The sequence below is a fragment of the Conger conger genome, chromosome 17, assembly GCF_963514075.1.
Source record: "Conger conger chromosome 17, fConCon1.1, whole genome shotgun sequence".
Classification (NCBI taxonomy): domain Eukaryota; kingdom Metazoa; phylum Chordata; class Actinopteri; order Anguilliformes; family Congridae; genus Conger; species Conger conger.
This window is the reverse complement of record NC_083776.1, coordinates 6,900,778-6,921,914: the sequence shown is the minus strand read 5'-3', so window position 1 is coordinate 6,921,914 and position 21,137 is coordinate 6,900,778. Positions and strand designations below refer to the sequence as shown.

At 51.0% G+C, this 21,137-nt stretch overlaps 1 protein-coding gene across 1 annotated transcript in view; it reads right to left on the bottom strand.

The window, feature by feature from the left end:
- Positions 1-21,137, bottom strand: part of pcca (propionyl-CoA carboxylase subunit alpha) — a 144,488-nt gene that overhangs the window by 102,831 nt on the left and 20,520 nt on the right. The window contains exons 6-9 of the mRNA XM_061225833.1: positions 21,082-21,135; positions 8,934-9,065; positions 5,509-5,545; positions 3,141-3,219 (exon numbers count right to left, since the gene is read on the bottom strand). Of these exons, the coding sequence (XP_061081817.1) occupies positions 3,141-3,219; positions 5,509-5,545; positions 8,934-9,065; positions 21,082-21,135 (302 nt within the window). The remainder of the gene's footprint in view (positions 1-3,140; positions 3,220-5,508; positions 5,546-8,933; positions 9,066-21,081; positions 21,136-21,137) is intronic.

The window sequence follows — 21,137 nt, the reverse complement described above, 5'->3', positions numbered from 1 at the left end:
CGTCTGATTGACGGGCTGGGTGTGGCACGTGCAAAGGGCACGCCGGTGTCAGCGTCGCTCACGGCTACCTCCGCACCTCGCGGTCTCCTTCCTGATTGAATCGTGCCCTCGCCGCCGTGTCCAAACTGACGCGTTAAATCAGCAGCAGCGCTCCGGAGCGTTCTGGAGAGGCGCGCGTGGCTTAATTGAATCCGCTACGAAGGCCGTAGCACAGGAATCGGGGAGCCCGCCTGTCTCCGGCACATCGCCCTCCGGAATACGTTCACACTTCAGCCAGGAGGAATAAATAGAAATGCTAATGGACTTCCCAGCTCTCAGAGAAGTGCTAATTTGTAAATGTGCCTATATAGGAATTAATTTCCATAACCCTGTCCGATTTAGACAATACTCAAGACGATACGAAAGGCACATTTATTTATTGATTTATTTGTAACAGACTTCTGTCTTTCCCTGGTTCCTGGGCCCACGCAGAGGGACGGAATCAATCGGAAACCGCAGAGGAACTGGAATATTTATCTAAAACAAATGAGGGAAAACAAAAAAAAAAGTAGAAAAACAGAAATATAAAATCTCATTTCTGAAATCGGGCTGATTTTCTGTTGACCAGTCCCAGCAACATCCTTCAGGACTATGACACCCCGCTGAGTGTGTCCGTCTGCTCTGGGGCTCACACTCTTCAGGGTTTTATGATCCCATCGCCAGTAAGTTAAGCCACAGTTGAGCAACAAGCTCAGAGAACACTTCCTGTCGCCAAGTCAGAGAACGTAGCGACATTAAAGACAAATTGAGTGTTCAGTAAAATATATGAATTTCAAAGCGTCGGAGAGACTTCAGCAGTTCATACCTCAGTTATTGTATTTGTATAAGCGCATAAAGTTGAAAAACAAACGTTGGCGGCTGTTCAAGATGAATAGATCGTCACGTTAATACATCGTTACATTTGCACCCGTTCGTGGTGAATCAGGGAGCAGCAGGAGTACGTTAAGACGTGAACTGGTCTCCGATTATTACCTGCGGACACCAGAAAACGCCGCACGGTTCTGCGACGCAGAGAGCAGTGCTATCTCCGGAAAACGCCGGATCCCGGAACTATCGCGTTAGCGCTCGTGAGAGGAACCGCCTGATGTCGGCCGACGCCGTTCTCCGTCACGTGACGGGAAGCGAGACGCCAGGAGAGACAGCGGAGACCCCCCACCCCCCCCGCTGGGCGAATGCGTCCTGGATCCCTAACGGTCACTCCGGGGGCGGGCGGGCGGGCGGAAACGTGGAGGCAAATCGCCGTTTGACAAAAACGTTTCCTTCACATCCCCGCCAAACATTTCATGCAAAGAGCCATCGCGCCATCTCGATCCCCCTCCACTGTTTAAAGACGTCCTCACTCGCAGTCCTGGCGGACCGATGGCGGAGAGGTTGGCACTTACAAAATGGAACGGATAAAAGGCCGCTTTCATTTCATTTGCTTCATGGAGGGGGCGATTTCATTGTGCATTCCTTTTATGAATTTAAAAGCCTCAAAGTGAACCGCAGGATATTCTTCAGTTCGAGTTCTGCTCGCAGAACAAGGGGGCACAAAAGGAAATTAGCAAAGGATAAATTCCTCACAGACTTTGGGAAGTATTTTCTCATGCAGAGAGTGGTCACTGGGTGGAATAGCTTTGCCAGGATGTGTAGCGGAGGCAGAAACTCTGGGGGTTTTAGAGACCCGGACTTATACGGTGCTAGATACTCGCTAGCTTTTTGGGAAAACTCAGCATTAGGTGCACTTCAGTGGTAGGAAAATGCAGCGACTAGGGGCTGAACGACCTGGTTCTTGTCATTACGGTATGTTAATCAGGCCAGCCGATTGGCTGACTCTAGAATCTGGGGGCAGCGTGCCATTGGCTGTGACTGCGCCCCCGCCCTGAAATTGGCCCGGTTGCTCTCACATGATGGAGGGAGGAGAGGAGGAGAGGAGGAGAGGAGGAGAGGAGTGTGTCTGAGGCAGGCCTTGCAGCGCCGCACTAGGGCAGATAGAGCGCTCTTCTTCTGTGGTGGCGGCCTGACCTCCTGGTGTTTGTGGAGCTCCGGGCGCTTTGAGAGCGGGGCACGGGCAGCGTGACGGCCGTTCAGACGGGAGATAGCGGACCTCGTTAAGACGGGTCTCCCTCTCCTGAAGCCCCTCTCAGGCAGCGGTCCGCAGGCGAGACGTGACTGGATTAGGGAGGTGCTTATCTTCAAACGCCACCGGATCGCGTTCAGCCACCTCCTCGCGTCCGCAATTCACACCACGGGCCTCCGAGACTCAGAAGACCAGCTGCCTGAACAGGCGCAGCGCGGGGCCACGTGTGTGTGTGTAAATGTGTGTGTGTGTGTGTGTGTGTGTGTGTGTCTGTGTGAAGACCAGCTGCCTGAACACACGAGACGCAGTGCGGGGCCTCGTGGCTAAACTGTGACCCAAAAGATTTGTGATCCAAGCCCCAAGTCAGCCACAGCTGTTAGGCCCTTGAGCAAGGCCCTTAACCACACTTTTCCGAAAATCCAGGTACCACAGTGAAGTTCCATCTCACGTTAAACAGCCAAAATGAACAATGACACCGACTAAAAACAATCTTCTTTAAGGCGTGTGGACGTGCGGGCTAGATTACAACACGACTCAAAAACAGCTTTATCAATGCACTGCAACAGGGTTTAGAAAAGCTGACTCGGTGCATGTGTGCACCTGTGCATGTGTGTGTGAGTGTAAATGTGTGTGTGTAAGCGTGTGTGTGTAAATGTGTGTGTGTAAGGTGTGTGTGTGTGTGTGTGTGTGTGTGTGTATGTAAATGTGTGTAAATGTGTGTGTGTGTGTGTGTGTGTGTGTGTGTAAGCGTGTGTGTAAGTGTGTGTGTGTGTGTCTAAATGTGTGTGTGTAAGGTGTGTGTGTAAATGTGTGTGTCTGTGTAAGTGTGTCTGTCTGTCTGTGTAAATGTGTGTGAGTGTGTGTAAATGTGTGTGTGTGAGTGTGTAAGTGTGTGTGTCTGTGCGTGTGAGTGTGTAAGCGTGTGTGTGTGTGCGTCTATGTGTCTAAATGTGTGTGCGCTCCTCCAGGTGCGCGGGGAGTTTGTACAGCAGCAGTGAGCAGAGGGGAGTGGTGCATTGTGGGTAGGCCGGGCGGGTCTCACCTGGTCTCCTCTTCGTTCCAGGCGATACGCATGCCCTTCCCCCCGCCCCCGGCCGAGGCCTTGATCATCACAGGGTAGCCTATCAGAGAGCAGCAAGCGCACACACGTTCACTTTGATCGCCCGGCCATGTTGAGTGCGTGACAGCTGACCATATGTCCAATACCATACCGGAGACAACAACCAAATCCCCACAACACACACCGCTCACACACTGAGAGAGGGGGAGAGAGGGGGGGGGAGAGAGAGAGAGAGAGAGAGAGAGAGGGGGGGGAGAGAGAGAGAGAGAGGGGGGAGGGGGAGAGAGAGAGGGGGAGAGGGGGAGAGAGGGGGGGAGAGAGAGGGAGAGATGGAGAGAGAGAGAGAGAGGGGGGGAGAGGGGGAGAGAGAGAGAGAGAGAGAGGGGGAGAGAGAGGGAGAGGGAGAGAGAGAGATGGAGAGAGAAAGAGGGAGCAGTATAGAGAGGGGGAGAGAGAGAGAGAGAGAGACTGAGACAGAGAATGTGAGGGGGGGAGAGAGGAAGAGAGGGAGGGAGAGAGATGGAGAGAGAGAGAGAGAGGGGGAGAGGGAGAGATAGATGGAGAGAGATGGAGAGAGAGGGGGAGAGAGAGAGGGAGAGGGGGAGAGAGAGAGAGATGGAGAGAGAACGAGGGAGCAGTATAGAGAGGGGGAGAGAGAGAGAGAGACTGAGACAGAGAATGTGAGGGGGAGAGAGGAAGAGAGAGGGGAGAGAGGGGGAGAGAAAGAGGCACAGAGAAAGCGAGAGTGAGAAAGAGAATGTGAGAGAAAGGGAGCAGTAGAGGGAGAGGGGGGGGGAGAGAGCAGGAGAGAGAGGGGGAGAGAGAGAGAGCAGGAGAGGGAGGGGGGAGAGAGAGAGAGCAGGAGAGGGAGGGGGGAGAGAGAGCAGGAGAGGGGGGGAGAGAGGGAGCAGAAGAGAGAGGGGAGAGGGAGCAGGAGAGAGAGGGGGAGAGAGAGAGAGAGAGCAGGAGAGAGGGGGGAGAGAGAGCAGGAGAGAGAGGGGGAGAGAGAGAGAGAGAGCAGGAGAGAGGGGGGAGAGAGAGCAGGAGAGAGAGGGGGAGAGAGAGAGAGAGAGCAGGAGAGAGGGGGGAGAGAGAGCAGGAGAGAGAGGGGGAGAGAGAGAGAGCAGGAGAGAGAGAGGGGGAGAGAGAGGGAGCAGGAGAAGGGGGGAGAGAGAGAGAGAGAGCAGGAGAGAGGGGTGAGAGAGGGAGCAGGAGAGAGGGGGAGAGAGAGAGAGCAGGAGAGAGAGAGGGGGAGAGAGAGGGAGCAGAAGAGAGGGGGGAGAGAGAGAGAGCAGGAGAGAGGGGGTGACAGCAGCTTGTGTATGCTAATTGGAGAGTGATACATTTTCCGCTGCTGCACAAACACATTTCAGTATTTAGGAAGCGTTTGGGTTTTTTCCCTGGTGTTTTGTCAAACTGAAGGCAACAAACTCGTTAAACGTGACCCTCGTCAACGTGTTAATCGTTCAATCAGCAGGTCCCAAGCCGACAGTCATTTACCATGTTTGTGTTTAAACGCGTAATGCCTGAAATCAATTCAGCTAATTAAAATGAGCCTAGCCCATCTCAGCAGACAGTGTGAATAAAATGTAAACCTCACTTCAAGCACTGCCCTTTTAATAAACAAATAAAGACTTCAGCTTTGAGTCTCTGTTTACACGGAGTCTACCATCCGAACAATTTCTCTAAACAATTAGTACAAAGTAGTGTGTGACTCAATTTCTTTAAAAATAGATGCAACAAGTCACCATTACGCAGTAATTTAATTCATACATGGTTATATTTGAACATTGTAGCTTTTTTTTATTTAGAAAGAAATGCATTTGTGGTCATTTTGGCAAAACCCAGACTTTCACAGAGAATTGTACACAGAAGCTAGAGACCTAGTCATTTATTTTGTAGCACATTCTTATTTTTTTATAGGCCAAAGCAGTTTATTCCACTGTGTCCTGATTCAAGCACAGTTACTTTCCCAATGAACCCAGATTGTTGCCACACTGCAAAAGCAACTTCAAATGGAGTATACGCGTATTCATAAGGATGAGGAGGGCCTTAGGAACAGGAAGTTACGCAACACCCCTCTGAACTCACAGGCCATTTAACTCACGTCAGACACACAGACACACACCACCACATCAGACTCACACGTCAGACACACACACTCACACACTCACAGACGCGCACGCACACACAGACACGCACGCGCACACACACACACACACACACACACACACACACACACACACACACACACACACACTCACACACACACACTCACACACACACACACACACACACACACACACACACACACACACACACACACACACACACACACACACACACTCACCGATCTCCGCCGCGATCCTGACCGCCTCGTCCACATCCTGGAACAGGAAACAGAGGGGCGGAGTTAATCCAGAGGCCCTCGGAGAACACGCCGTCACTGGGCGAAGGGGGGTGGGGGGGCGTATATCTCACTGTACTGTACTGTCACCCCCCCTCACTCGTTTACCCTCTTTTACCCCCCCCCCCTGTTTACAGCGACTCTGACCCCTCTCATTCGGCGAGATGTCGGATTAATACCCCCTCTCCTATGAGACACTACAGCTCAACAACAAGAGGGAGGAGGGAGAGAGAGAGAGAGAGGGGGAGAGAGAGAGAGGGAGGGAGAGAGAGAGAGAGAGAGAGGGGGAGAGAGAGAGAGGGAGAGAGAGAGAGAGAGAGAGAGAGAGAGAGAGAGAGGGAGGGAGGGAGGGAGGGAGAAAGGAGAGGAGAGAGAGAGGGAGGGAGAGAGGACAGGAGAGAGAGACAGAGAGAGAGGAGAGAGAGAGATAGAGAGGGAGGGAGGGAGGAGAGGAGAGAGAGAGAGGGAGAGAGGAGAGAGGAGAGGGAGAGAGGGAGAGAGAGAGAGCAAGAGAGGAGAGGAAAGAGGATGAGAGAGAGGGAGAGAGAGGGAGACAGGGAGAGAGAGAGGAGAGGAGAGAGAGAGAAGGGAGAGAGAGAGGAGGCGAAGAGAGGAGAGGAGAGAGGAGAGAGGAGGAGAGAGACAGGAGAGGAGAAAGAGAGGGAGAGAGAGAGGAGGCAAAGAGAGGAGAGGAGAGAGGAGGAGAGAGACAGGAGAGGAGAGCCTTCGTACTGAAAAAAGAGAGAAAAAGAAATTTGGTTCAAAGTGAAAGGCCTGCTCTTCTGACGTTGTGAATGTTCGCTGTTCAGCAGAGAGGAGTGCTGTTGTGGACTCAGAGAGGAGTCTCTGACCGCCCCCGAGTGCAGACTGAAGACTGCAGCTCTCTCCTCCCCTCCCAATCTCCCGCTAATCTCTAATTAGCCATGCACGCTATATGCTGTAATTAGCACACTGATGCATGATTGTATTATTCTTAGCGTTCTAGCTGCCAAAACTGTGCTATTGCAACTACTTGGTCAGTTTATCTGATTATTCTACGAGGGTTAAAGTTTTTTTAATCTCTGTGCTCACTCTGGCACTGCACTTCCCTCCAGGGTTTCCAGCGCACTGCAACCTGCTGGTTCTGATTTTGCACTTTATTGTACGTCGCTCTGGATAAGAGCGTCTGCTAAATGACTAACGTAATGTAAAAACTGTAATGTACTGTACTGTACTGTAAGAGGCCCTGCCACGCAGGAGAGATCTCGCTGCAGTTCCTGCCTGCGGTCAGTAGGGGGAGCACCACCACTGTTGTTCTCCGACTGCTGCCTTTTTTGGGCTTTACAAAAACAACTGCTTGGGGGGGGGGTAAACGAGCCAAATTAACATTTCATTATGGTGTGAAGGGGAGATTTCAATACACATTCACAACTCTTTTTTTGGTGTGCGTTTGATGCAAGCTATTTCACAAACGCAAATACACGACACAAATCTGTAATAAAATCACTTAATGAAATGAGTGCCTTTATTTCATGAGGACCAGAGACATTTAAATGAGATCTGAATTCTCAATGCAAATACAGCACTCAGAATTTAACAGAATTTAACAGTACAATATGTTGGAAGCAGACTCTGGCTATTCTGGTCGTGGAGGCTAAACATGATCATCACGCCGTCAATCAATACATGTGAAATATAAACTATTGCATGCCGTGGATGTACTGGAACATATAAGGTATGTATGGGGGATGAGTCAGACCACAGCATAGACGCTAGCCCTACCATAGGTGATATTGTGTTATCTTGGTTTAACGTGATTTGCCGGGAACATTAAACGAGGAACCGGAGTCATGTTCTCCTCTTACATAACGTTTCCACGAACAGCGAGCGAAGATAAAAAAAGATAAAAACTCAAACGCTGGCGGATGCGTGTGAAGGCAGTGCCTCGGCCGAGGTGAATAAACCGCGCTGCGTTCTGAAAGGGCAGGGACTCGATGAAGACGCTAAAACGGGTTTAAAATGACAGCGCACAGGCCTGGGGGCCGGCTGAGGAGAGTGGCTCCAACCTGGAGCAGGGAGCAACGGGGGCCCCGCTTCAAAACGTTAAAATGAAATGTGAGAGTCTTTAAAGTGCGCGGGAGAACCACACACACACTCGCAGGATTGGCTGTAGGCTTCTCCCACTTCTTAAATACACTCTTTGTAAATCGGTACGTGTAGAAACGCTCCTCTTTTTTGTAGAGATGAAAACATAAAATCATAATAAAAATAAAAAATAATAATAATAAAACAAACCAGAAAAATAAAAACTTGGAACTGAACCAGATGGAAAATGTGAGTGTGTAAGAGTGTGTGTGTGTGAGGGAGAGAGAGAGGGGGAGGAGAGGGAGAGGGAGAGTACTTCTCTGAGCAACCAGCAGTAAGCCCGTTTATTCAGCTTCAGAGATGTAAATTGGCCTAGGCGTCAGGAGGAATGCGTGTGTGTGTGTGTGAGCATGTGAGAGGAATGTGTGTGTGTGTGTGTGTGTGAGAGAGAGGAATATGTATGTGTGTGTGTGCGTGTGTGTGTGAGAGGAATGGGTGTGTGTGTGTGTGTGTGTGTGTGTGTGTGTGTGTGCATGTGAGAGGAATGTGTGTGTGTGTGTGTGTGTGTGTGTGTGTGAGAGAGAGAGAGGAATATGTATGTGTGTGTGTGAGTGTGTGCGCGTGTGTGTGTGTGTGTGTGAGAGAGAGGAATGTGTGTGCGTGCGCGTGTGTGTGCGTGTGTGTGCGCGTGTGTGTGTGTGTGTGGTCGTACACGTGGCCCTTTGTTCCCTGGCTCTGACGGTTATGTGACAGCACTTGTCTTTAATAGCCACTCGGCCAGGAAGTGTTAAAAAAGGCAAATGCTGCCAGTTAAGAGTCAAACAGTTAAGAGTCTCTCAAACAGAATGCACCAGGACTGACGACTGATAAAGACCCGCTATTAAACCCCCCTCTTTTAAATCACACTCTGAAAGAGGAGGAAACTCTGAATGGCCACTTCACCTCTGAAGGACTCAGCCCTCAACCAGCCCCTTCAGCACAGACAACAGACCACAGACCACAGGGCCCAAAGACAGACCACTGCCTCAGCCAAGCTAACCTGAGAGAGAGAGTGTGTGTGTGTGTGTGTGTGTGTGTGTATACAGTGTGTGCGTGCGTGCGTGCATGCGTGCGTGTACAGTGTGTGTGTGCGTGTGTGTGTGTGTGTGTGTGTGTGTGCCACCTCTCATCCCTAAACAAAGCACACACATATTTGAAAACTAATTTAATTAAAAGTATGTATACTTTGTATGTATGTACATTTCTCACTCTTACGCACACGCACACACCTCTCCCCTCCCCTGCGTGATTGACAGCGGTCTCACCTGCACCACTCCGTCGAACCCGGGGATGGTGTTGACCTGGGCCTGCTTGGCGATCAGTTTGCTCTGGATCTTATCGCCCATGGCCTGGATGGCGTGCGTGTCGGGTCCGATGAAGGCCACGCCCTCCGCAGCCTGGGGAGAGAAGGGCGGGTTTACTGCCACACCGCATTTTATTCCGCAGACGCACAAGTCCGGAACTACTACCCAGGACAACTACAACTTCAGTACACAGAAATACAAAGTCCTAGATTACGATACAAAATACAATACGGTTACAATAAACTAGTTATGCAGGGGTTGAGTGTGTTACGCAGGGGGTCGAGTCGGCCACGGTCGCTAGGGTCAAGAGCATAACGCTAGGGTCAATCGCGTTACGGCAGGGTCACACAAGATGTTCAAACTGGGTCCAGACAGCTGAAGTGGCACATCGGAGACAAGAGGGTAGTTTTGAAAGACCCACCTAATCAAGTGTTCGGCTTGATAATTAAAACAGTTGCACGCTTCTTCCCAGGTGTCGCCCTGGTGTTTTAACGGGTGAAGTCCTGTCTACAACCTCCCCCGGGGCAATTATCAGGCTCCTTCTCTCTGCACAGTGAACCTCAGCGAGTGCTTAGACTCGATACCCGGAGCAAAACCAAAAACACGGCGGTGCGGGACCGTGTTGAGGACTGGGGGTGTTTCAGGGGTCAAGCGATCAGATTTAACCCCCGGTAATCACTCCCAACGCCACTCTGCTCTGTTTAACGGCCAGGGAGGGCAGTCCCACGCAGGGCTGACTGAACAGCACGTCGGTGAAACAGGACCGCAGTGGTTCAGCGACAGCTCCTTGCTGGAGCGAGCGTGCGTTTTTACGCTTTGCTGACGTCGCACCGGTACAGGGGAGGCACAGCTGCACACAGGCCCTGCCCTCGGCACTGAGGGGGAGAGAAAAAAACATCCGGAACTTTCCACCGTCACCTCCGCCATTTACTCTCACATTATCACCCCTAGCAGTACGCCACTAGAATGTTCTGAACTGAACACTCTGATGCCCAGGTGTCCGTCACAGCAGGTGACTGAAGTCAATGGAGCTCTAGAACATTCCAAAGGGTTAAAGTGCATTATTAAACCGAGCTCAACTCAACTTGTAATAAGGGACAAAAAAAAGAATAGGTTATCCAAGGAATTCTACGGGTCTCAAATACTGAGACACCATTTCCACCAACACAGCCATTGATGGAAAGAGCTCAAATATATATATATAGTGAATAAACCATACCAAGTACAGAATACTAAAAGTGAGAAACAAAGAACAATCAAACAATTATTCCTAATTATTCCTGATAAAATAAAGTAGTATCTAAACAAGCAGAAATCCCGCTCTGGATTGAATTTCATCTTATACATCAAACAGAAATGATACAACAAACAAAAAAGCATTTGTCAGAACATCATTGGTAGCACAGCGGTGATGAGACGTCCAGGCGGAAGCAGAAAGGAGCGTTCACACGTCCCCGGTCCCTGCAGGAGGGTGGTAATGGCGGTTAACGCGTACAGGACAGGTGGGGACGCACCCTCTCCGCACGCACCCTCTCGCAGAGCGTCAGGGAGCGTCAGGGACCGGCGGCCCGGCGCGCAGCCTGACGTCTGAGCGCACCTGTCACATCGCACGGCGCAGCGGAGGATAACACGCCGCCCGAGGCTTCGTCCCCCCGGGGAGGGTTTACAGCGCGACACCGGCGCGGCCCAGAATCATCATCCCGAGGAACGCGACGCTCACCGAGCGCGGCGGAGCTCTCCCGGCCAATGAGACGCGCCGAGTCACCGCCCCGTTTTCCAGCGAGGCGCACGCCCGTGAGCGTCTGCTTCCGCTGTTCGACTCGGCCAGTCCGATGAAACCAGTGTGCTCACTGCCCAATGAGCTCCTAATCGCCCAATTCTGTCCTGCCAGCTTGCGCCTTGCTGCTCAAATCACTTTCCCCCCCTTTTTTCTCCACCTCTCTCCTTCCAGTCTCTCCCTCTTCCAGTCTCTCCCTCTTCCAGTCTCTCCCTCTCCCAGTCTCTCCCTCTCCCAGTCTCTCCCTCTCCCAGTCTCTCCCTCTCCCAGTCTCTCCCTCTCCCAGTCTCTCCCTCTTCCAGTCTCTCCCTCTTCCAGACTCTCCCTCTTCCAGACTCTCCCTCTTTCAGACTCTCCCTCTTTTCCCTCTTCCGTCCACCCCTCACCCTCCTTCCAGGGCTGCGCTGGAATGTGGCTCGTGAGCAGCAGGACCCCTTCCCCTCCCGTGGCACAGCGACTGGGCGTACTCTGAATGTCACAGACTGTGGCAGAACCAGACTGGCGCAGAGACGGCGTTCCCCGGCCTGCCGCGCTACAGCCCGACACACGGCCCGCAGCCCAGGGCTCGCATCCCGGAGCGCGTTCCTGACGCCACAGTCCCCTTTGTGATAGCTGTGTACACAACAAACAGACCAGCGTATTCGGGCCTAGCCAGGGCCTTTCTGCGAGAGCCAAAAGCACCCAGTTTCAGGCCCGGGTCAAACAAGTGATTGTTTTGGATTCAAATACTAATCTGTGCTCTACTCAGCTTGTCTGGTGTATTGGAACCAATGGAACGCACTCAAAAAGCACAAGCCCCGCCTTCTGGCCCTCTTGCTCCAGGCAAGATCAAAGAAAAGTATTTGAATCCAAAACGATGACGTGTATTTGACCCGCGAACGTGAACACGTCACCGTGAACGTAAGCACCACAGCCATCCGCTTGCCCGCGTGCCAAATCTCTGCATCATCCTGTAATTCAAATGTTGAGGCAGGAAATTATTATATTATTATTATTACTATAAAGTATCCAGCTGCCTACCTGTGTTGTGCATAAAATGTCAGCGGTAGAAGTCAGTGGGCATAAAACCATCTTACTAAAGGTGTCCATGTAAAATGTAATGTAAATGCCAGCACCCCCCCTCCCTCCCCCTCTAACACAACTCATTCACCAAACCCACCTCTCCCCATCTCGGCACTCCTGGGGGGCGCTTACCATAACAAAGGAGACCTGTGGAACTAATCCTGCCAGCTCTTTCCCGCTTTCTTCCGCATACCTCCGGGCTAGGTGCGCGCACACACACACATTTGCATCCTTAAACTGTACAAACTGTGAATGAGCCCTTTTAGCTGCTAATGTAATTACATCCCAATTTCCAGAGGAGAACACAAGGTTAAACGGCCCACTCGTCTCTCACATTCACGGAGGCTTGCCTGTCTTTATTCCACCAATCAGGGACGCAGAGCGCGCCTGGGGACGCAGAGCAGCTCGGGGGCTGTTAGCATAGCCGCAGCCAGGGCTAGAGGCTGTTAGCATAGCCGCAGCCAGGGCTAAAGGCTGTTAGCATAGCCGCAGCCAGGGCTAAAGGCTGTTAGCATAGCCGCAGCCAGGGCTAAAGGCTGTTAGCATAGCCTCAGCCAGCACTAAAGGCTCTTAGCCTAGCATCAACAGGGCCTAAAGGCTGTTAGCATAGCATCAGCAGGGTCTACAGGCTGTTAGCATAGCCTCAGCCAGCGCTAAAGGCTCTTAGCATAGCCTCAGCAGGGCCTAAAGTCTGACGAGTGGTGATCTCAGCTTTATCAGTTTTTACCCTGATCCGCGATGAGCCAAAAGGGGTTTCACAGCGGTCAGCTCACCGACGGGCGGCGCATGTCAATCAGCGATCTGTGCGTGTAACGAGACCCCGATAAAGCAATCACCGCGATGAGGGGGGGGGGGGGGGGAGAACAAAACAAGAAACCAGTAGTAGTTTTATTAAAATTCCCCGCCACAGAAACACAAGCACGTCGTGTTTTTAAAAAGGTGGTGTGTGCAGGCCGAGTATACGGGCACGGTGAAAATTTTTTAAAAAGGGAGTCTTCACAAGAGCGAGGTTTAGCCCATTAAACCGCACGCGCCAGGTCCGCTTAATCACGTCACTTCAGCGGGAATAATTGGCCGCTTCCCCGCGACGTTCCGAGGCGGAAGAGGGGGCGGCCGGAGCGTTTCATCTCCCCGGAGTTACGGCGGCCGGGGGGGGCGCGGGAGGGACCGCGGCCAGGCCACCGCGCGGGAAACACAGCGCGCCGCGTAATTAGCACACGCTAGCCGCCCGACTCCGCAGACCGCCGGCCCGAGGCGTAGCCCCCTGCTTTTAATCTTTCAGCACGACACGTTTTGGGCTGGTTGTATTTAAAAAGGTTTACGCTAAAGGCTGCAGCGTATGTGAGGTTTTGTTTTTGGTTAAATTAACCGGCGGCCCTTGTGAGCGATAGAGAGAGAAGACTGCTCACTCGTGTCACTCCTCTAAGTGCAAAGCGGTCTCTGCCTTTGCCCGGGCGAACGCCAGTAAGATCAAAGTTTCCCTCTACTCAGCAATACCAGCATTCTTCAATCGTTCCAGAAAGAGCCATTTCGTCACCGAGACATTAACACCAATCTTCTGTACTGGCTCTAATTCAACACAGCATAACCAAACGCTTTGCATTAAGACACTGAATGCGAGATAATTTGAGTGTTATGAGATAAGACATTAATATATTTATAGTTACGTATTCCACTTCAGTCAGTAACACTGCATGTCTGGTACTAACCGACTTCTAATTGGAGATTTTCGGTTGGTGCCCTCCAGGGACCAATGAGAACGCAGAGAACATGCTTATAAGGGGAGGGTTGGTCAGTGCAGTCACATGACCCATTTAATGTCACTGCTGACCCGGTAAACAATGTATTTTTATTTATTTATTTTTAAGGCCTTTTTCAGCTTTATTGGACAGTATACAGTATACAGAGACAGGAAGACTGGGAGCGAGAGAGTGGGGAAGACATGCGACAAATGTCGAACGGTGGGATTCGAACCGCCGACGTCGCGGCTCGCAATGAGCATGCGGTCAGTGCTCTACAGGCTGCGCCACCGAGACACCTGTATTCTTATTTTTTATGAAATTATAAAAATGTAAAGTTAAAAGGTTCCATTCCCATAGCAATGCAGAATAGTTCTGCTGACAAAAGAAATATATTTTCTGGAGATTTTGCTATATTGCTAGATCCTTCCAGCCCAATAAAGCAAATCAACCAGGGAATTAATCTTTTACGGGTTGGAAATTAAATTAAAATAAAAATTCACACGGTCAGAAGAGAACATGTGTCTCCAATTACTGAATTATGCAGATTATGCAGATGAATATTCAGTCTGAACTGCTGTCCGAGTTCCAAACCTCCACAATGCATTGCTGCACGGAGGGGAAATGTCTCAGGTGACCAAGCTAATCCAATCACAGCGAGGCATTCGATTTCTGATTTTAAAATCTAATCAACGTACCCCTGAATTGCAGAATTCCTCATGACTTCTGGATTCTGAGTGACTTCATAAAATTGAAAGGTTCTCTTCAGTACAACTGAAATCAGTTCATTAGACAAGTTGCCAATTTTCCCACCAAGCGGGAATAGAAAGATCTTCAGCAAAATTGAACGCAGTTCCCAAAACCCGGCTCCTAAAAATTAAACCCGGATTGAACTGTATCCCACAATGCATGATGACTCAGAGGCAGAGCTGACCGTTTTAACACCTGTTCCCACGGCAACCAGCTCTGTGCGCGTTGGGCCAATCACGGGCCGGCCGCGGACAGGAAATGCCGTTGTAAGACAGCCGACCCCCCGCCAAAACCCCAAAACCCCGAAACCCCCCGTGTCCTGAAGGACGATGCAGACAGGTGACCGTAAATCACCGTGGTGACACCTCTCCGTCTGCCCGGTTACAGAGAGGGGAGGGAGGGGGAGCCGTCACTCACACAGCCCGCTCTCAGCCCCGCCCCCCACACGCAGGAACGCACCAATCAGGCGGCTGAACACAGCGACAGTCGCACGCAGATGTGGTCTCCGTGGCTGACATCTTACGTACGTCCGGCGGGGAAGTACGGATTTATAGCACAGGTTTTTATTTTTATTTTTTGATTAATCCGATTCCTCTGTAACCCAAGAACGGGAGAGAGACTCATCGCCGTTCCGTTTGTCTGCAGTCACCTCCGCAGGCATTCCGTCCGAAAACATAAAGACGGTGATTTAGCGACGATGAGATTCTGACATACACGCGACGTTACACGCTCAGCGTTCTTCCAGTCAGAACAGCGCACAGAGAGCCGAGCCGCAGCTGAGCGCACTAAACCTCCTCAGATCTACAGCCGCCGGCAGGCTGGAGCAGCACACCTGTATCACACCTGTACGCTGCCTGCCCTGCGTTTGGGGAACTCACCGGCCTGTAAATCAGGATAGGGAGGTTAAACCTGATCTGCGTGACAGGACGGACGAACCGCCCGGAACGGAAAAACCCCAAAACCCCCCCTCCTGCCCCGCCTGCCCCGGTACGACCCCAGGTTTGTGTGACACGCGTTCCGCAGCAGCGATCCGATCACAGGGGCAGGGGCAGGGGGCAGGGGGCAGGGGGCAGGGGGGCAGGGGGGCAGGGGGGCAGGGGGGCAGGGGGCAAGAGCAGGAGCAGAGACTGGCTCCTTTATCAGAGGAGCCCTGACTAACGTGAGCGATGGAGGGATGAGAGAAAGACGATGAAGAGGGCGATGAAGAGATAAGGATGAGAGGACGGGCATCAAGCTTTTTGACAGTGACACACACACATGCTTAACAAACACACACTACAGCGAGAAGGATCGGCAGGGACCCAGGCTAGCAGGTGCAGAGATCTAGGGAGTGAACATTGGCAGAGATCCCAATAATAATAATAATAATAATAATAATAATCAGATCCCCCAGGTACCACACAGCCCATCGCTGCCTTTGTTTCTCTCAGAATCTCTGAATAATAATCAGAGCCAGGCTGGCAGCTGAGGGGAGAGGAACACAGAGCTCATCTCCCCACACACAGCTAGCCGCTAACCGCTAACTGCTAACCCTCTAACCACGCTATACTACCCTCCAACCGCACTACGCTACCCGCGCTACACTACCCGCTAACCGTGCTACACTACCCTCTTACATACTAACTGTTCTACGCTACCCTCTTACACACTAACTGTTCTACGTCTTACATACCAACTGTTCTACGCTACCCTCTTACACACTAACCGCACTACGCTACCCTCTAACCCGCTAACCATGCTACACTACCCTATACCCCACCAACTGCACTACGCTACCCGCTAACCCACTGTCCCACAGGCCTACAAAGGACCGGAAAGGCCTACATTTTTCAAAAGCCAGATTACTACAAAAACCTAAACTGCTTGCTGTGGAGGGGGGGGGGGGGGGGCGGGGTTGGGAAAGAAAGGACAGGGGGGTGGTGGAGGTGGGGCTCTTTTGTTTGAATAAAACTGACATTTCCACACACGTTAAAGGCTGTAATTATGCCAGCAGCTGGAAATCACACGGAACAGAAACCCAAGCGGACAGCGCAGGCCTTGCGATCGCTGCGGAGAAAAACAGGCCGCCGGTTTTACAGAGGAGACAGCAGAGAGGGGAGAAAACTGCCTATCCCGGCATTTTGCGTGTGTTTACTTCACACATACAAATTGAAGTAAAATGGAGCCCAACACACATGTTAATGCTGTGACATGAGAAAAAAAAGAGGCGCAGACAAACAGGCGCAGGTGAGAATTGTGCAGGGTCTGAAACATAACCCAGAGTGAAGGGGCTAAAGAAACACCCCCGCACAGAGACTATCCCCCCTACCCCACCCCCCCACGCCAAAAAACAGAGGGGGGAAAAAAACACTATACAAACGAGAGAGAAGCCACAGAAAAGGCTGCATGCTAATCGGAAAATCTTCAACCGAAATGATGCACAAAAGTCGTGTTTTTTTTTCTTCCCCTAATCTACTTTTCCAAATAATACAGCAGTTAAACTATGCTACCCAGGATAGAGCAAATTATTTTATACTCGCAAAGGACAAAGAATGTGCACAAACTCATTAATCCAAACGGTCCGAAGGAGTCATGAAACCCTGGTGAATGACAACAGGCAGGCGCACAGCAAACATTCTTTTTTGGTTTACAAAAATATTTAAAATTGAAAACAAAGTTTCAATTTGTTGGCCGACGGAAGAATGTCACGAAATGAGCAGTTACACTGAACAATATTGAACCTCAAAGACCGTTCACAACACGTTCGAGGCCTTTTGCACCTTTCTCCGTTATTAAACACATAATTCTCTAAGCCAGGCAAATCCGCTTTAAAAACCAAAAACTAAGCCCACCTTCTCATAACATTCGGCAGGTCGGTTAACGATCTCAAAATCTCCAGACGGATAAGACGCATAAAGCTAAGCATTATGGGGGCAGGGCATCGCTGGAACAAATGACTCAACAAAACGCCGACGTTATGAGCCATCGTCTTCGGCCGCCTGTGACATCACAGTATCTCCCAGCCAATGGCACCGAAGGACCCAGGCTCATTAGCGTGTGCAGCGCAGCGATTGGTCCGTGGCCTGCCTCTAAGCCCACGCCACCAGCTGCGCTAATTGCCTTATCCCACGGTAGGAAACGCTCCCACCCCGGCTGAATTTACGGTGCCGGTTTGCGGTGGTGCGCAGCCGGGATTGGGCTGGTTTCTGGGCCGCGGGTCTGGAATTAGCCTAATTAAAGCACATAAACCCGGACTCCAGGCCCGGCCAGAACGCTGATCAGAAAGCAGTCGCACCGGGAACTTCACCTGGTTTTCCCTTTCCACGCGGAGGCCCCGGACTCCACCGCAGCACCCCACACGCAGAGACGCCCTGCGGCCGCAGTAACACGGAGCAACGCACGCTCATTATTTTAACTGCCACCGCCATACCGCCGCCACACAGGTGAAAACAAACAGGGTGGCACGGAGAAAACACGCTCGTTATCTTTCCTCCCCAATCCACGGCTACAAATGCCTTCCTGTATCGGTAAAAAAATGGAAACTATATAAATCTCTCAGAAATAAATCAATAACAGATGCAGACCAGCTGAATATCGAGTGGCCTTTCGAGCAGGCTGGTCCTGGGTTTAAAAAAAAGAAAAATAAGATATTTTTAACTACATCTTTCCTCGCTAATTTGCCTCATATGTTGTAGACCTTCCCGCTATCTGATGTAACCGTCTGTTAAGCTAAGCGCTAAAGTGAACTGAAGGCAAGCCTCAACCTCAAGTCGTTGTCAAGGCGATGCGATAAAACCCATCGGTCCTGGTCTCATCCAACCCCGGCCGGGGACAGGCCCAGGTCCGGAGGTGCCTCGTGGAAACCTCAATTTGAAGACTTTCCTCATTATGTACGTCTCTATAACTGACAGCCTCCACCGGGCCTGGGCGAATTAGGCCATCGGTTTGGATTCAAATACATTTCTGTGCTCGAATGACCTGGCCTGGTGCAACGGAGCCAGCCAAGAGGACGAGGAGGTGGTCTCAATAACTTCCAACACACCAGGCATGCTCAGTAAAGTGTAGAAAAGTATTTGAATCCAAAACAATTATGTACAATTATGCGTTTAAAAGTTCCGTTGTGTAAAATAAAGCCGAGACAGGAGCACGTTCTCTGTCTGACGTGTTCACCATTCCTGCCGGTCTGTGCGTTTCACCGTTTGCCTTTAAAAGCGCGGAGTGTGTGGAGAGTGCATCTCCATCCAGTCAGATGACCCTTACTGAGGTTTGTCTTCTTTCCCTTGATGTGTGCAAATGAAGTTCACCCCCGCGATCACACCTTTAATTAAATTAAAACAGGGGTGTTAAAGCCGTTGATTGTCAAAACGGAGGATGGGGGGGGGGGGGGGGGGCGCATAATGCGATGAATATCAATGTGTGATGAGTGATTGCCCCCCCCCCGGCTGTCAGACAAACGAATGTGAATAATACCCCCCCCCACCCCCAACTTCTCCTTCAGGCACTTCTCATCCCATGTCATAACCTGTGTCCCTGGGTGACCCGATCATAATGAGCCTCACCTTCATCCCAAAATATATATATTTATATGCGACTAGCAGGAATCAGAGAATATATGACTTTGTGTTCCTGTTTTAAATTGTAGTGCTCTGCCTCAGCAACAGAAGGCATAACTCCTGACAGAAACACTTCTGTTCAGGAGCGTAGAGGTGCCCACAGGCCTCTCTCCCACTTAGGACGCAGTTTAATGATGGAGGATCCCGAGTCTGATCAAACTTCTGTAAAGGTCCATTGAGCACACTCTCACACACACACTCACACACTCACACACTCACACACTCACACACTCACACACTCACACACTCTCACACTCTCACACTCTCACACTCTCACACTCTCACACTCTCACACTCTCACACTCTCACACTCTCACACTCTCACACACTCTCACACTCTCACACACTCTCACACACTCTCACACACTCTCACACACTCTCACACACTCTCACACACTCTCACACACTCTCACACACTCTCACACACTCTCACACACTCTCACACACTCTCACACTCTCACACACTCTCACACACTCACACACACTCACACACACTCACACACACTCACACACACTCACACACACTCACACACACTCACACACTCACACACTCACACACTCACACACTCACACACTCTACTTCTCCACCCCGCTGTCAGCACATCTTCACGTTGAGAGAACCAAGATGGCCGCCCTGTCACTGGGCTTCAGTCATATTAATATATTGATTTTAATGAAAACGACTCGCTAATCCAAATAACCAGCGTGTCAGAAGCACACTCAGGCCAAGCGAAATATTAGCACAGCGTGACGCGAGGAGAGCCGCAGGGTTACCGGGCAACCGGTGGGCCTGACCTCTGGAGGAGCAGCACGGGGGGCGGGGGGGGCTGTGTGTAGAGAGGAGGGGGGGGGGGGGGGGCAGGGGACGTCCCTCAGGGCCCTGACAGACAGCCCTCTGTACCCACAGAGAGGCTACAACCAAGGGCCCCAGCCTAATTGGTGAGCTCCACTGCCACCATAACCACCACCTCTGCCTGCACACACAGCCTGGTGCCGGCGTTCCACGACCTCTGACCTTTAATTAAATATCACCGCAAAAGGTCAACGCAGGAAGTCAGGTTCCACATTCCACCGAGCCGGAAACCAGCCCGGAAAAACATCAGTTTAAAACGAAGCAGAACGCTATACCTTTTCGAGAAAAACTTCAGAATAAGATCGTTTTCAAATAATATGACGTTCATAAAAATAAATACAAATTGTTAGTTTCACCTCACATATAATAAATGAAAGATCAGGCTTGAAATATGGTCAAAAAAACATTAATTCAGTCAGTCTGTGAGCAGGGCAACGTGAGAGGCGAGGCGTCTGTATGATTTAAAGCCTTTCCCATTACAGATAACGTACACACCCCACCTTCTGCAGCACCTCGCAGACAGCCGGAATGACCCTCCATAATTAGTGCCATCTGTCATATTATAATACCACAGAGGAAGACGCCACGCGCACCGGAGCGCCCGGATGACTGGGGAAGATGGTCCCCGCACAGCCCTGACACCTCACGCACACAGCGCAATTAAAGAAACGACAGGAAATATTGAGCGGATTCGCCTCAAAGCACATCGGCGTGCGAGACTGGGCACAGATCAGGACCGCGCCGCAACGTTTGACATCACAATCACAGCCTTCATTCCGTCCTGCCGGGGAGTCCAGTCTCCGATACGGACGTCTACGAACGTACGGACGTCTACAAACGTACGAGGGTCTACAAACGTACGGACGTCTACAAACGCACAAGCGTCCACAAACGTACAAGCGTCTACAAACGTACGGACGTCTACAAAAACAGGGTACAGGTGCACTTCTACACTCATCAGCATCTGATAAAGAGCGGCATGTAGCGTAGTGGTTAAGGTAAATGACTGGGACCCGCAAGGTCATTGCTTCAATCCCCGGTGTAGACACAATAAGATCCGCACAGCCGTTGGGCGCTTGAGCAAGGCCCTTAACTAAGTGTCTCCTGCTTAGTCTAAAATCAACTAAGTCGCTCTGGATAAGAGCGTCTGCAATGTAATGCAATGTAATGTAATGTAATGTAATGATACGGATGTCTACAAAAACAGGGCACAGGTGGGCTTCTACACCAGTGTCTGATACGGACGTCTACAAAAACAGGGCACAGGTGGGCTTCTACACCAGTGTCTGATACGGACGTCTACAAAAACAGGGCACAGGTGGGCTTCTACACTCACCAGTCTCTTGGCGAACTCTTTATTTTCAGACAGGAACCCGTAGCCGGGGTGCACCT